General features: G+C 39.8%; 1 protein-coding gene across 1 annotated transcript in view; it reads left to right on the top strand.

Moving 5' to 3' along the window:
- Window positions 1-16,593, top strand: part of CUBN (cubilin) — a 241,539-nt gene that overhangs the window by 19,545 nt on the left and 205,401 nt on the right. The window contains exons 10-17 of the mRNA XM_019497851.2: window positions 693-788; window positions 1,449-1,570; window positions 5,608-5,794; window positions 8,215-8,333; window positions 9,681-9,915; window positions 12,322-12,503; window positions 14,565-14,727; window positions 14,944-15,134. Of these exons, the coding sequence (XP_019353396.2) occupies window positions 693-788; window positions 1,449-1,570; window positions 5,608-5,794; window positions 8,215-8,333; window positions 9,681-9,915; window positions 12,322-12,503; window positions 14,565-14,727; window positions 14,944-15,134 (1,295 nt within the window). The remainder of the gene's footprint in view (window positions 1-692; window positions 789-1,448; window positions 1,571-5,607; window positions 5,795-8,214; window positions 8,334-9,680; window positions 9,916-12,321; window positions 12,504-14,564; window positions 14,728-14,943; window positions 15,135-16,593) is intronic.

Raw genomic sequence — 16,593 nt, 5'->3', positions numbered from 1 at the left:
CCTTCCCCACTTACTTCAGGTTCCAGCGCGGTGTAGTGTCACAGTCCCAGGCCAGAAGCCCCTGCTGGGGCTTCCAGCTGGGGGGTGGGGCCAGGCGGGCCCTGCTGTTGCGGGAGCCCACCGGGCTTCCCCTTGTGTCCTACTGCCCTTGGTTTCTGTCATTTTGACAGGAACCAAGGACAGATCAATATTAATTTTCTAAATTTTTTAGAGGCACCTCGGGCCAGATAGAATGGCCTTGCAGGCCAGATCCAGCCTGCAGGCCATATTTTGCCCACCCCTGGTTCATAGACTTTGATGAATGATACTCTGGGGTGTACCTTACTGAGCCACACTTCCTTCTCTGCATTGAGTTTTGTGTGTATTAAGAGCATCCTGGGATGGTCTGACTGAAGTTAATAAAAACCTTGTATGCATGTAATCCTGTTTTTTTAATAAATATTTTTAGGATTAACACTAGAATAAATTACATTAGGACTAGGCCTTTAAGGCATGATAGCCAGGTAAAAGAACCTAAGAAGTTTGAAAATCTCTGGTCCAGTAATTATTACAATCTTTTCAGCTGTTGTAAAAAAACATCTCCCCTTGCATTGCATTCTAATATCTTTCCCTTGATGGTTGTGTGAGTATATTTCACAAACTCACATATGCCATGAACTGTTGTGGACTAATAATGACCTTATTCTGACCAGGTTATGAAGGAGATGGAAAAATATGTACTCAAGTTGACATCTGCTTAATAAATAATGGAGGTTGTCATTCTTTGGCGTTCTGTACTTTCATTCCAGGTAATATGCCTTATTAGGAATTAAGAGATTTTGGTCTGAGTCTTTAGGAAATTTAAATCAGATCACACTAGTTTGTGGCAACACATGGCAGGGACATCCTTTACCTTTAGAATGTTTACTTAACCTTCAGGCAGGTTGGTGGCCTGCCATGCTTGTCTAGCATTATAGGCTTTTATCAAATAATTTTGTAAGAGGTGATGATTGGGAATTTGAAGAGAACATATTGAAAATTGGGAATTTGAAGAGAACATATTGAAAATTTGCAAGAATTTGCACAGTATTGACAGGAACAGATCCAGGTTCTGTCACCAGGTTCAGTTGCAGATGTGGGCCACTTTACAGTTACCTTTCTGCAACCAGCTCCCCAATTCCAGTGGCAAGCTTCCTTTTGCTTATCTCTACAAAAGTCCTCAGACTGCCCAGTAACTTGGACTTCGGACTCTTCAATAACTATATCAAATCAAAACACATAGCCTTTTAGTGACCGGTTGGGACACGGGGCAAGGAAATGGTTTTGAAAACATTTTGTACGTTAATAGATTAAAACATTTTATAAAGCCCTGCTGCTTATCTGTCTTAGGCATCATTAATGACAAGGCTAAAATGGTTGTAATCAGGATCTGCCTAGTTACTGTGCATACTTTGTCTCATCCTCCATAGGTTTGATGCCTACTTGCATCTGCCCATCAGGCTACACTGGGAGTGGCCATGGATCAAATGGATGTATCCCCATCAGTGATATTTGTCAGCGTCAAAACCCTTGTGTGAATGGGCAGTGCTTAGTAAGTGCTCAGCGTGTTATACTTGGAGAGAAAATGTAGATATTTAGATGTAGCCATTGGATACTGGTGGAACTGTGATCTGCATTGGTTTATATAGTGCTGTTATTCATGATTTTTACAGGCGTAGTGTTATGCCATTGGATAGAGTAGGAGTGAACAGGAACAGAAGTCAATGCAGGATTTGTCCCTCGTTTGTTATATCTATATGTGGCAATAATGAGAAATATGTAAATGTAGTTGTCACTTGTATGGTAGTTGTTAAATGCACCCAGCTTCCCTGGTTGATGGTAAATCAGCCACACCAGTTATGAACAGGAGAGATAGTAGGGCTTTTTAAACACAAAATGGTAAATGGAGAGTAAAACTTACGATACAACAGTGACTATCAGTGGACAATGTTTATGGGGAAAACAGTCAAAATTCTGTGCTGGGTCAGAAATGAAGAGCTAGAAAACAGAGAGTAAGAATAAATTGTTAATTTTTAGCAAAGCAAAAGTGTAATGGGGGAATTCCTTGAAAATCTACTTTAGGGTCCTTGTTAGGCCATTAGGATGGGACTTGGAAGACCTGAATTAATATCCCTGTTCTGTCCAGAGTTGCTTTGCAGAGCTTTGGGAGAGGTAATTAGCACTCCTAAGTAGCAGTACTCATAAGTCCAATAGACTGTCCATGTTGTTGTGTAGACATAGCTTCACCACTTCCAGTTTTCGAAGTAACCCTCAGGGGGGCTCCAATCCACCTGCCCTCTCTCCAGCTCAGGCTGGGCAAACCCCTTTGTGGATCTGGCATTAGAGTTAGATCTATATCACATATAGTACTGGGCAACAGTATTTGCAAATGTGCTGTTCTACTTCATTTTGGGTTACTTCCTCAAACAGAAGTGTGGTAATGTTTGCAAGGTACAGCAGGCGATCTAAAGCACTGCTGGGATACAGAATTAATTAGCTTGTGAACATTGGCTCAGGGTGTATGACTATACTGCTTTCAAGTACAGAGAGAGGCTGTTTGGATCAACCTAGTAAGTTTAATATTGTTGCAATGTAAGTATGCAGTGTAGATATGACCTTAGCCTGTCTATGCTACAGCTTTCATCTCTACTACAGGGATAATAGGACCATGCCACCTCATAGGGGGGTTATGAGAATAAGTAAGATTTAAGAAGACATACTAAAGTAATGAGACAATGTAAATAGCTATTTTAGGTAGATAAAGATACCATTAGACAGAATACTGGCAGATTTTATCTTACATTAGGTTTCTAGGTTACTAGGTTGTCTAGTAACTGAAATGATCTTTTCATATATATATTTCAGTTCCTAGAAAACCTGCTGCAGTCCTAAACAAAATACAGGCAATCACTGCTTAGCACTCTTAATTGGTTCCCAAAAAACGGAGCACTAAGCAGAAATAGCATTAAGTGAAACCGAAAGATTTTGACTAACCAAGATGGTGACCATGAGCATTATAATGAAACTTGCTGAACACTAAGTGGAATCAGGTATCAATGTAAAATGAGCATTATAGAGAAATAGCGCTGAGTGAAACAGCATCAAGCTGGAGTTGCCTGCACTTAGGAAAGAGACACGTGTCACAATAAAAATCTCCATTTAGTGCGCACTGCGGGACAAAAGGAGTTAGTCTTGCAAAGTAAGTGATAGGAAATAGTGAAAATATTATGCTGCTGTTACATACATTGATGGAGTAAATTGATGGTGGGATTACCACCACTTTGAATACTGCATTCCTCTGGCCTACCTAAGTCAAAAACTTTATAGCAGGAGCAAGAAGGTCCAGTAATGGGCACCAAAATGAATTAAAGATGTGAAATGGTTTACATATAGTGGTAAATAGGAAAGATTAGGGCTATTTAGAAAAATGATTAATGGGAAGGACAAGAGGAAGAAACACTAAATAATGACAGGTGCAAAGAACAAAGGTGCAAACAAGTGTTATCATTTGTAGTAAACTTATGAGGACCATAAAATGAAACTAAAATGAAGATAATTTAAAATAGTTAAAAATGAAAATTTTAATCTGCAGAACTCATTGTCAGTAGGTAGGCACAAAGAAAAGTGGAGGAAGTTCCAAGGAAAAATTTGACCTTTCTCAGGCAATGTTGAAGCCCATGCAATGGACTTACAAGCCAGCCCGTTTCTTCCTGATTCTTAAACACTGTATTATGGTTGGGCAGGTATCCCACTAAAAGAGTGACTGCACAATGGTGCCCTTGCCCAGTAGATTGGTACAAAACACCACAAAGGGAGTAGGCCAAAGATGTGGCTGTGACTGTTGTTTTACCACATCTGGTGACCTTTGCTCTTCAGGCAACCTCTACTTGGAAGATGTTGGCATTCCGGGGGTGGATGGTGGTGGAGCCATGAGGGGCCCAATCCTTGTTGGGGTAGTGCAGCCCGGGCTCCTTCCATGCCATTTACCCCAAGGTGCGAGTGCACCCACCGTGAGCAGCGAGCCAGGCTGGGGCTCTGCAGTGCAGCTCAGTGCAGCTGCTCAAAGCCTTCCCTCTGCTTGTTGTGAGCAGCCTGGGCTCTGTGTCACTGGCAGAGGCCTACCCAGAGCTCAAACCAGCTGTGGTAGGGAGCTGGGAGGTTGCCAGCAGCTGCACTAAGATCCTTAGAGCCCTGACTTGGCTCGTTGGTAGTGGCAGGTGCATGCACGTCTTAAGGTAGAGAGCAGAAAAGGGGCTGGGCTGGGCTGGGCTGTGCTGCCACACCAAGGATCGAGCCCCTGCATCTTCCCCATGTCCACCCCAGATGCACATGTCCCCACTGCCAACAAGCCAGGCTGGGGCTCTACAGACCCCAGTGCAGTTGCTTGCAGCTTCCTGACTGCCTGCCACAGCCAACCTGGGATCTGGGCAGGCCCTTGTCACCTGCCACAGATCTTGGGCTGCTCGTGGCTGGTGGCAGGGAGGCTGCAAACAGTTGCACCCAGGTCCGCAGAGCCCCAGCCTAGCTTGTTGCCAGTGGTGGGTGCACATGCACCTCCATGTAAATGGTAGGAGAGCCACGAGGGGCCTGATCCTTGTTGTGGCAGCGCAACCCCAGCTCCAGGCCCTTCCCTACCATCTGCCCCAAGGCACATGTGCCAAACAAAATGACTTTGCCTGCCACGCTCTGGCATGCATGTCAGAGGTTGCTGATCCCTGGTTTACACTTGCATCAACTTCAGATATTTTGTGCATTGAGTGAACTTTGCCCAATAAGAAATGTCATAGTTACCTTGGATAGGTTAGTATAAATTTGTAACCCGTATACAGTCTCTCGTTTCATAGCATATACCACCAAAAGACATGGATTAGGAAGGCAAGACTTTTTGTGTGTAATATCTTTTATTAGACAAACTGCATAATTGGGATAGACTTAGACAAGCTTTAAAGTATCACAGTACTCTTCTTCAGGTCTCAGGAAGAAACTTTCCCTGTGGTCATGTTATTCCATAATTTTTCTAGTGTTTTGTACCTTCCTCTGAAGAAAGCTCTAGTGGCCTCTTTTAGATACAGGATATTGGTCCAATGTGGACCACTGTAATGATTCTTGTGTTCCTTTGATTTAGTGATAGGGATTATCTGCAGTAGTTAAATCCTACTCATAACCTCTCTAAAATATTCAGACTTCAGAGAGACAAGGCTTGAGCCAAATGACCTATAAACAGCGGTTATCCCGGCTCACTTGTAGGGTTTAGATAACCTGATGTGCTTGTTTCTAGGGTGACAATTTCAGCAAACTGTTTCTTGGATGGCTGAAGGAAGACCAATTTTGTATTTTTCAAGTTAGTTGAAAGGCCCTTACAAAACTGCAATTTAATAGACAAAAGAAGGACCAACCTAATCCTATTAAGGTTTTTTTTTTTTTAAGAATTCACAAATTACCATCAGGACTCAGTGCTGTGTTTATTTTTCTGCATTGGAACTGCTTACTGAAAACAAATGCAAATATGAATAATTTTATTAACTACATCAATTACTTCAGTTGCCTCATAGTTCACTGTGTTTCTTTTCATTTGGTTTATGCCTACAGGCTACACTCTCTGGATATTTCTGTCTGTGTGATCTGGGATGGACAGGCACTAATTGTACAGAAAACATCAATGAATGTATTAGCAACCCTTGTCAGAACGGTGGGAGCTGCACAGATGGAATTAATGGTTACTCCTGTGAATGCACAAATACTTGGACTGGACCTCAATGTCAGATTCCCCGGCAGGGTAAGATGAAAAGCATGGTGTCTGAGAGAAGTCATGCTACCAGAATCTGCCTGTCTACATTATCAGTCTGTAAACATCAGGTAGCCAAAAAAGGTGTATTGATTAGAGGTGAAGTTATAATGAAAAACTTTTATAAATCGATGGCTGTCCTGACCCAAAGGTTTTTGAAGGCTGAGAATTTTTCCATGGGCCTCAGCGAATCCTTGGATTAGGTCAACAATGCTAAAATATTCTAGATCTATGTATTTGTCAGCAAGAGCATAACAGATTGGTCAGTTTTAGGCCTACCAGTTTTGACCAGTTCCTTGAAATCCTACAATTAGATAAGTGGTTTTCTAAGTGGCCTCCCAAATCCTGCCATGTCCAGTTGGGAAGGAGGATTTGCAATTGAGTATAGAAATTACATGAGAACAGAATAAGGTTTGGATCTGATTTATACAGTGGCTTCCATGTTTTGGTTGTCTTAAAAGGCTCTAAAAATAAATTAGAGTGTCTGAGTGCACTGGTGGTATGCTTCAGGCTAATACAGCCAACTCTTAGGCTTCTTTGAGTGGTCTACTGAGTGAGAGAGACAGAATGTGTAAAATGGAGAAAGTGATGTCCATGAAATTAGGGCTATTACCTTCTCTTTTCAGGCAGTGTCATAGGATCCGTAATATTTAGTTGGTACAACAGCTAGTGACAACAGAGACTTTCATTTAATGTTTCATTTGAGCAATAGCAGTTCTAAGTGACAGCACACCTTATCATCCTCCATCTGACTAATTACAGTGTGGTACTTGGTAGGAACCTGAATTCTACAGCAAGACTTAATGAACTGGCTCTCTAATTCTGAACCATAGTGACCTATAATTGAGTGATGGAAGAAGACATTGGCTTAAAAACCAGAAGAATAACAGTGTGCTAGAAACATTGAAACAGGTCATTGTAAAACAGCAGCTGACCAAGTATGTCCTCAGCCAAAAATGTAGCATCACCGCAGTCTACAGAGATTAGGAGAGAGAAATGAAGTCCTAAAATTTTCTGCTGACAACAAAAGCTTGAAAAAAAATTGTGAAGTGAAAAATTAATTAAAGGAAATGTAAGCCAAAGAGCCAAGGGGCTTTAAGCTTATAGGGTGATTTCAAGGATCTGTCTTAGTGCTGCTTTTGCAGTTGCACAATTTTTCCTCTTTATTTTCATTAAGGAATGTCAATGTGACATGCCAATGAGTGCCCCAGTAGAATCAGTCTGTCAGAGTTTTTCTGGCTCTGTAGTTTCACACATATTGTAAACTGCTGTGCAGAAAGCAGAAAATTAATTAGAACTGTATATGGCATATAACATGTAACCCTTTTAAAGAGTCACTGTTCTATTTAGAGATATCTCGTTATGTTTTATTCTTAATTTGTTTTTTCTCTTGATTATTTTTATTATTAATTCCTGTTTGAAAACAAGAGTTTTGTTTCTGAATCATTCATAACAGAGCCAGAGAATATTTCAATATTTGGTAGTTGCCAGTCAGGACCCAAAGTCAAAACGTCACTGTTTTATGAATGAAAAGTAATGAACATTTTAAATTTGAAAATAATGGAGTATTTTGTATGGACACTTATAAAATCAGCTTTAAAACAGTTTGTCATTCCCTGAATCAAAAAGCTTGTTCAGTTCAGCAAACTGAAATGAGAATATTATATTTTAAAGCAGTTGGGTATTAAACCGAATCTGCCTAGTAGTGCCATGAAATTTCATGGGATTTGTGTTTTGGGTGTCTCTTGTCCCTGTTTTTCCTTTATAGACTGGGATCCTGGCCTGCAATTCCTATGATCTACTATACAGTTTAGTTAGAGGAGAGATTGGACTATATCATGCAAGATGTAGTCTGGCCAGGAAGGAAGAATGCAGATATGAAGCACCTGAATTTACCATTCCCGTGAGTCAAGAGACCACCACAAGCACAGGTGGCTTAATGTTAAACTGAAACAGTTAGACAAACCAAATGTTTCAGTCCAAATGGTAGTGTTAGGTTAATGCTGTAGCCCTGATGGTCCAGGCATTACACAAAAGGCAAGGATTTTTTGGGTGTGATATCTTTTATTGGACCAGCTTCACGGTTGGAATGAAGTTAGACAAGCTTTCAAATGCAAGACATTCTTCATCAGGTCTGAGGAGGGAAGCTTCATCATTCCTGATAGAAAATCAAAATCTTTTTGAAAAATGGACATTTTGTTGTAGACATTTTCTTATTTCCCTCCAAAATAATTATCTCTAAGAAAACCTGAGGTCACTCTGCTCCTAGCAAATCCCATTCTTCTTATACAACTATTTTTCATTTTTGTTTTATATATTGAGCATACCATCTGTTAAGCTAAAGGGTTTCACTTTATTTATGTCCACATTGGAAAAGCTGTATTTAATCTGTTTCACTGTTTTTTCTCCAGTGTGTGGAGGATTCCTCTCTGGTTTCAATGGGACATTCAGCTACCCTAACAGTCCAAGCAGTCAGCAATATGATAACCAGGTCAGCTGTGCTTGGGTTATCCGAATTAACCCCAACAAGGTAATTGAGAGTTTACCTAAAATAAATCATCTGCTGGAATGACTAACTACCCATTCATCAACACAATCATAACCCTATCCAGGAAGAGTTACTGAAGTCACGAAAAATGGTTTCAGAGGGTGAATTTCAGTTCAAGGGAAGAAGTATTAATTCAAACATCAGAATAAGTAATAAAAAACTGAAAGTATTTCACATTCAATGCGTTCTCTCCTGCAACCAGTAATTATTCAGTATTGCTGTTTCCAAGTACTCATATATCATGAGTTAACTCCCTCAGAATGATACGGTTTGAAACAAAAAGAACACATTTGGGATTTTTTATTTACCATCAGATTTCTGAATGCATTTTGGTCACATTTTCAAGCTTTTCTTTGTTTCCATGAGGGTTAGAAATTTTTCTTACAAAAAATAAAAGCCAAGATTCAAATATAATGACTTCAGGATCTGTGGCTTTAAGAAAAAACTAACTGAGTGTAAAAGGAACTGGATATAAAAATATTAGGTTTTTAAAGTATTAATCATTAAGTGTTATAGCTACATGGATATTTTGATAATTTTGGCTCTGACATTCTAAATGTACCTTAAACATTGCAAAATATTTAATTGCCTCTTTGCAAACTGGAATTCTTGCCAGGGGAGTGAACTTTGTTTTCTTTAATTCTGACAGTTGCAAAAAATTAATTAGCTAAAATTAATTGATTATACAACAGGGTATGCCCCATTCTCAGTTTCAATCCTATTGATTTCAATGGAGCTTCACATCTGAGGATCAATACCTGGGTAAAATTCTGTATGCTGTTATTTGCCCAGAGTAGGTCCCTAGAAATCAGAATTTATGTCTACAAATAATCCACATTTTCCTACTCAAGGAAAGATACCTAGCACAATAAAAAGGATGGGTAGATGCTAGTTTGTAAAATATCATGGTGAATCGGTAATGAAATATTTTAGGTCATCCTGTATGTATTTCAAGTTTTTAACATTATGCTATCAAGTTTAGCTCTGAGGATCCTATAGTGAGAGGTCTTGAATAATTATTTGTTATGAGGCTAAAGACATCCGGAGTTAAGTCCACTTCAGACAACTTTTCTTTCTGTCTGGATTTCTCTTTATCTCCTCTCCTTTCTTTTGAGCCTCAAGATCATCTAATGCCTTCCTCTGTCCTGTGTTTTATCAGGAAATTACATAATGGCTCCAGAGCTTGCCTCACAGACTTACACAGTTGTATGGACAGGTGCATCTGCTCTGTCTAGGGTTATTGTATAAACAGTATATAATCATTCTTGTTTATATTTCAGACCACTGATGTAAAAAGAAAATGATCTAATTTCTCCTGTTTCTTGTTAGATCCTGCATATTACTTTCCCATTCTTCCAGCTGGAAGCTAGCAACAACTGTAATGGTGACTTCCTTCAAATTCATGATGGGGACTCACCCTCTGCGCACATGCTAGGAAAATACTGTGGCTCATCTCACCCTGCTGAGCTTTTTAGTAGCCACAGTTCTTTGTATTTCTGGTTCCATTCTGACCACACAGGGAATGCAGGGGGATTTACAGTGAAATGGGAGTCTCGAGAACCCGGTAAGTTTTAAGAGCTATCAGGTATTTAGCAAAAAGGGAAAAAACACCCAATTTATTTGACTTCATTTATAAATCTCAATAGCTGAATGACAGTTTTGACTGATGAATAAGGAAGAAGAAACATTGGCTGTTGCATTATTTTTAGATACTCAGAATCAAATTTTAAACAATACATTGCTAGAATTTCATTTTAGTCTTTAAGCCTGTCTTGCTTTGCCTGTGAAAAATCCCCAAAAGTTTACTAGCATCCCATGCCTATGGATTCCCTCATCTCCTGCAAATATCTGGTACCTTGAGCAGGTACCAGGTAAGTTTTCTTTTTCTGTCATTGTCAGTCTGCAGAGGACTAAAGTAGAAAAGGTAAAACGGTGCCTTCAGCATAAGAATGTATACCAAAATACAACCAACTTGTCATGATCTGCTTTTGGTTTTGTGCTGTCTCTTATGTCTTAACTTCTGATGACAGTAAATTCACAATTGTTCCAAGAGACCAGGCCATATATTTCCTGAAGAAGCTACAAAGTTATGTTGTCTACTTCCAAATACATTTAGACACTTCGAGTTTATTAGGTCTGAATGTCACATAGGAGGAACTGCAGTGAAAAAGATGTTGAAGAAAGAGAAGAGAAAGTTTGGTGGGAAAAAATAGTAAAAAATACATCAGAAAGAAAGCATAAATACATCAAAGTTGTGAAAAAGGGAGAGGGGGAGCCAAACTTTTTAATATATAACTTGTGTACGGCATCCAAAGCACCCACCTTGGTGTGAGAGAGAATTTCTCTTCCACCTGGTCTACATAAGGCAATGTACAACCAACATTTTAGGTTGATGATTTAGATTAAGTCTCTAATTTCTGAGAATTTGCAATAAATAGAATCCTGCGTTCATATGATCAGTGGCTAATTGTAAGGAAACTGGTTTATAAACATTAGATTTTGTAAAATATTAATCAGTAAATTTTATGTCCGCACTAATATTTTGATGCTAATTTGGGCTCAACATTTCCAGTTTTATTTTTAAAGCCTCTATGCACTTAATTTCCTGTTTAAAGATGAGAATTATTTCACTTTGACAGTATATGAAAAATTAATTAGCTAAAGTCTCTTGATTTACTACAAGTTTATACAACAGTATATGCTAGATCTTCCACTTCAAATCTATGTACCACCATTGATATTAGTGGAGCACCATGGCTTTACCCCATCTGAAGATCTCAACCTGTGTATAGTTATGTTATTGTTGTTAGCACAAACTTCCTTTTAATTTGAAAAAAATCTTTAAAAAATGGACTGTCTTTGGCTGGGATAACAAGTGGGGGATTAAGATTTAAAAATCACAAATCCAGACTAGTGTTGTAAAGCCAAAGCAGTCAATTCAATCTCTGAAGATTTGCATACGTTTATCCTTTGCGGGTGAAGATGAGTGCATCCAGCAGTGGGAGGGGAGGGAAGAAGGGAGAAAAGAAGTGGGAAAGAAAAAGGAAAGGAGAAAAAGAGAAAGAAGGAAAAAGAGAAAAAAGGGAAAAGGAAGAGAATGAAGGGGGGGGGGTGGAGGCTAGGTCACGTAAGTACATAGGTGACTTATAAGTCCGATTTTTGCTTTGAACAATCTCCTGTAGCAGGGACAAGAGAGTGATGAGCACTGGATACGGGAGGTTTTCATTTTCCTGACTGCGTGTTTCTTCATTGCTTCTACTGTGCATTGCTGTTCAAAGGCCAATGCTCTGTTTTGGATTTGAGGCCTCCAGGATGGATGGTCACAAGCGATTTGCTTCTATGACTTTTGATTGATGCCAAAACTCTTTAGGGACTCCTTTAGGGTGTCCTTGTACCGCTTCTTTGGTGCACCGCAAAAGCGTACTCCGTTTGACAATTCGCCATAGAATTGTGTCAGGCATTCTTGAGAGGTGGCCGGCCCATCTTAGCTGTGCCAGTTTCAGCAGGGTGTGAATACTGGGGAAAGTTGATCTTCCGAGCACCTTTGTGTCTGGAATCTTGTCCTGCCACTTGATCTTTAGTATCTTTCACAGGCAGCACAAGTGGAATTGGTTTAGTTTCTTGGCAGGATGCTGGTAAATGGTCCAGGTTTCGCAGGCATAAAGGAGGGTCAGAAGATATTCAATCCTGCTCTAAACCAACAGTAGTTCTATTCAGTTACTGAGAGGGTCCATTTATTTATGGACCCTCTATGTGCAGCTTTGAAAATACTTGGGTTCTGCTTTTATTATTCATAGATTGATTGAAAGGTAAACCTAAAAGAAACAAACATGTTCTTCTCTTTGATATATTGGCAGGGGGAGGGGGGCTAAAAGTCCAGTAAATGTCTAGCAGTAGAACAGTTTAATTATGTGAACCCTGAAAGTTGGATGAAAGAGTAAAATAATTCTGTATTTTTTTTTCTGCTTAGAATGTGGTGGTGAACTTACAAGTATTTATGGCTCAATATATACGCCAGGATATCCTGGTAACTACCCTCCTAATAGAGATTGTTACTGGAGCATCTCAACCAATCCTGGTCTTCTCATCACATTTGCCTTTGGCACACTAAGTCTTGAACATCATAATAATTGCAGCCAAGACTATCTGGAGGTAAATCTCAGTAGTAGTAATGACAAAAATGTGGTGCTAGTACTATTGCAAAAAAGATTTCAACATTCTGTGACAGCAGTTATCCAATTTCCTAAAGTCACTGGACCCTTTTATATCATCTCTGCCACAGAATCCATACCCCTATCCTGAAGACTGATGCAGAGCCAGGTAGCAGTGACAGCACACTGCCTCCCCACCTGCTCCTCCCTAACCCCCTGACCTCGTTGCAAAACCCACGATGACCTATCACAGAACCCCAGGGTTCCATAGAACAGTTTGAAAAACACTATTCTGTGACACGTTGGCTGCGTTTACACGTGCGGCAGACTGTGCAGTAACCAGCATTACTGTGCAGTAATGCATAAGCAAGTACTAAATGACTGCGCAGTAACCAACATTACTGTGCAGTACCGTCACTGCATGGTTTTTGCCTGACGCTACTACTTAGTAGCAATGAGCTATTACACAGTAGCTCGTTACTACTGCGCAGTAGTGTTGCCATATGGTTAGCGCCTGGCAATGCTACTGCACGGTAGCAGTGAGCTATGGCATAGTAGCTCGTTGCTACTGCATCGTAGCATCTCATGTAGATGTGCCCACAGAAATATAATGCTGACAAAGTTAAACCACAGGCCACCCTCTCTCACTTTCCCAAAGTGCAAACTCCCTCTGTTTTAGAAGTGTGAAAAGGAAGGGTTTTCAATGAGCACTTACCACTAGTAAAAATGCTGAAGAATTTAGGTGCTGAGAGAATGTGTATGCCTTTTGGAAGGAAAAGAAATATGGCCTTTTGGAAATTTCTAGCGGTACAAGTCACCATACTTAGAATGATTCCTTCTACTTGTCCCTAGAAAGCTTCCCATGAAATAGTATTTTACTGGAAACAGGTATAACCACAAATGGTATCAGTCATTCAGGGAAGAAAAGAAGAAAAAAAATAAACTTCCCCATTATAATTTTTTAGAGATTATCTAAAATGTATACACTGTTATAAGCATACTTAATAAAAGAGGATATTTCTATTTTAATTATCCAAATGAAGCTCCTCTTAATGATAAATTTGACTTTAGAATCCAGACTTTTGAGTAACCTAGCCAGTCACATGATTGGTTACTTAAAAATATAATAGCTTAGTATTTCTAAACATGTAGCTTCTTAGCAGTAATAATCAAACACATATTTTTATTCTTGTTATTTAGTTGTATGTTTACATTTAGTACTGCAGCAAGGCTGGTGCCAGCAGTGCACTGGGTGCCTTTGCATTAGTCTGGATGGTGACTTGGGAGGACGGGTAAAAAGTGGGTGCCTATGGCAACTGTGCAATAGCAATTGTGATCATTGTGGCAGCCAGAAACCACTGCCCCTCCTGTACACTAGGGACCTGGCTGCATCTCTATGTTGCTGTTTATATTAATAATGAAAGGACTTGGCTCTCATTTTACAATCTGGCTTGAGTAAGGAGAAGAAGATAGCTGCACGACTCCAGAAACAGGGCAAGAATTAATATAGCCAGGGTCTAGTATCTTCTCCCACAACATTTCCTCCATGGCTGCTACTGTGTCATTGCTGGTGGAGCTCTACTACAGCTTGTCTTGCAAATGCGGCGAGGGGAAAGCAAGGAGGGAAGGAAATGCAGCTGCAAATGTCTGTCTCCTCAGGAAAGTTGTATCCCTTCTTTGTGAATCCTTAAACTCTTTAGGTTCAATGATGGGGTAGCCTCCAAAATTTGTCTCTCCCCGAAACTGTTGTCACAGGAGAGGATGATTCTGGGAAAACTTTGCAAGGTGGATGTCCCAAAATGTTCTTCCTCTTTTAGGCACCCCATTAATAATTCCACTGTTGTTTATGTCTTGGTTGCACTTAAATCTACTAGGCATTGCTCCATACTCCTTCCAAATATGGTGGGAATATGTTACCAGCTTTCCCCTCCATTCATAACCTTTCACACACTAACAAGACTGTACATGACCTCCTTTTCTAAGATATCTCTGGGAATATCCATATTGTCTAGTACTGGTATATAGCTGACAACTCTGAGCAGAGGATCACTCTTTTGTTTAGATTCGAGATGGCCTCCTTCCACAAGATCCCATCCTCGGTAAATATTGTAGCACTCGTTCTCCACCCCCACTCCAGACCAGTGGTCCATCTGCATGGCTTCACTTTCATTCTGATGGAGCAGTCAGTGACAGAGGCTTCCACATAATCTATACCACATCACCTTGTAAGTAAAAATGTTCACTTGTAAATATGACAATCCAGAGTTGCTGTGTCTACAAACAGTGACCAGGATAGTGTGGGGACATGTTACATTTTTTGAGGGCAGAGGTAGTTTAATTGTTTTGCTATCTTTAGTTTGCTATGTAGCCAATGGTAAGGGCTAAATATTGTGCCCCGTGATACTTCTGGCATCTCATATTAAATTTTCTTTTTCTTGCAGCGGATCCCAACTGTGGAGGAAATTACACTGATAGTGTGGGGGTTATCATGTCCCCTTTCTGGCCTAATCCTTATATTAACAACAGGCAATGTATCTATATTATTAGACAACCAGAGAATGAAAAAATATACCTCAACTTCACACACATGGAAGTTCAGAGTCACAACAGCTGTTCTTGGAATTTCATTGAGGTGACTTTTATTATGCAACTGTTCTGAAATGTTGATTAATTGTAGGCATAAAATTGTAGAGCAAACTCTCAGCCTAGGAGGTGAGAGAGTAGATATCCCATTTTATTATGGTTCAAAAGCCACAGGGGATAAGATCCAGGTAATATAGAATCAGCAGGAGTCAAAGGTGAGCAAGTATGAATAACCAGCTAGGATTAAGCTGACATTTGGTCAACTCCATATGTTAAAGTGCACTGAACACAAGATAAGCATAAGTAATACCAGAGAAAGAAATGCCCCTGCTTCAAATGTTCTGGGCTCATCTCTTACTTGATATATTTAAAAAAAAAATCTTCTTTGACCAAAATGGGGATAGGTCCCTATAAACTGAGCTGAGTTAATCTGTTTCTACAGTGAGATCCTTAAAAGATTTGTTATTGCATTACCATAGTTGCCTTTCCTCCTCTTTGAATTTGGAGATTTTTGTTGGAATGAAGTATAATTAATTTCTAAAACTAGAAGGAAATCTGTGTAATGAAAACAGACAGCTTTTGTTTGCCTGGCTTGGTAGTTCTTTTGCCTAATTGCTGGCAGAAGAGCAGCTGAACTTGCAAGAGCCAGAGTAACAAAACAATTTTTGTTGAATACAATCAGTTGGTATTAATTCAGCTAGGCATTTACCTTGTTTGCTGATCAATCCCAGGCAGTTCAGTTTTACTGTACTCTTCTTATCCTCCTCACTCCATCCCTCTCCCATGAACTACTTCAGATCCATTAAGTCCACAACAGAGGAAACAGTACTGGATTTTTTGACCCTGGAAGCAGTTTGATTAAACATATGTGCTTTTTCTCAAGTGCTGCTTAGCTTCATACACCCATCAATCGGCTTGCAGGCTCTAAATAATTCTCATAAGTTTTAAACTGGAGAGATGGCTTTGAACTGTTAAATGATTACTTTAAAATCAGTTTTTGACAACTATTTTCTCACTTTGAAGAGAAACAGAATGCTCCTGTCCACTGTTAATAACAGGAAATGTGCATAGTTACTTTGGTAGCCAGAAACAGCTCATAACATTTGCTCTGGAGGATATTTAGTCTCTGGTTCAGGAAACATCAGACTGAATCCATGGGGAGTGCAGTAGAGCAGCAAGAAATGAGACACAAAAGCCCTTTGCAGTTAAGAAGACTGTGACATAGCACAACCAAGTCAGATATAGCATGTTGGCAATGCCAGTTCCTTCTCATCAGCACCCCTCTAAGCTGCAATGTGACACATTATTTCAAGTGCAGGGTAAAGTGCTCTGTTATCTCTGCTGCTGCTGACTGAATTTTCATTGGACTCTGCATACTAATCAGTGTTTTTAGTGGACTGGGGCAAATCGGGTCAAGAGAATGTATAAATTAGCTTGGACTCTAGTTGTGATCATTTTCATACCTAACTGCAGACTCTGATCTTAGTTACACCAATGTAAATCTGGAG

Source organism: Alligator mississippiensis, chromosome 5, assembly GCF_030867095.1.
Source record: "Alligator mississippiensis isolate rAllMis1 chromosome 5, rAllMis1, whole genome shotgun sequence".
Lineage (NCBI taxonomy): Eukaryota > Metazoa > Chordata > Crocodylia > Alligatoridae > Alligator > Alligator mississippiensis.
The sequence above is the reverse complement of the archived record's forward strand: the minus strand, read 5'-3'. Positions and strand labels throughout refer to the sequence as shown.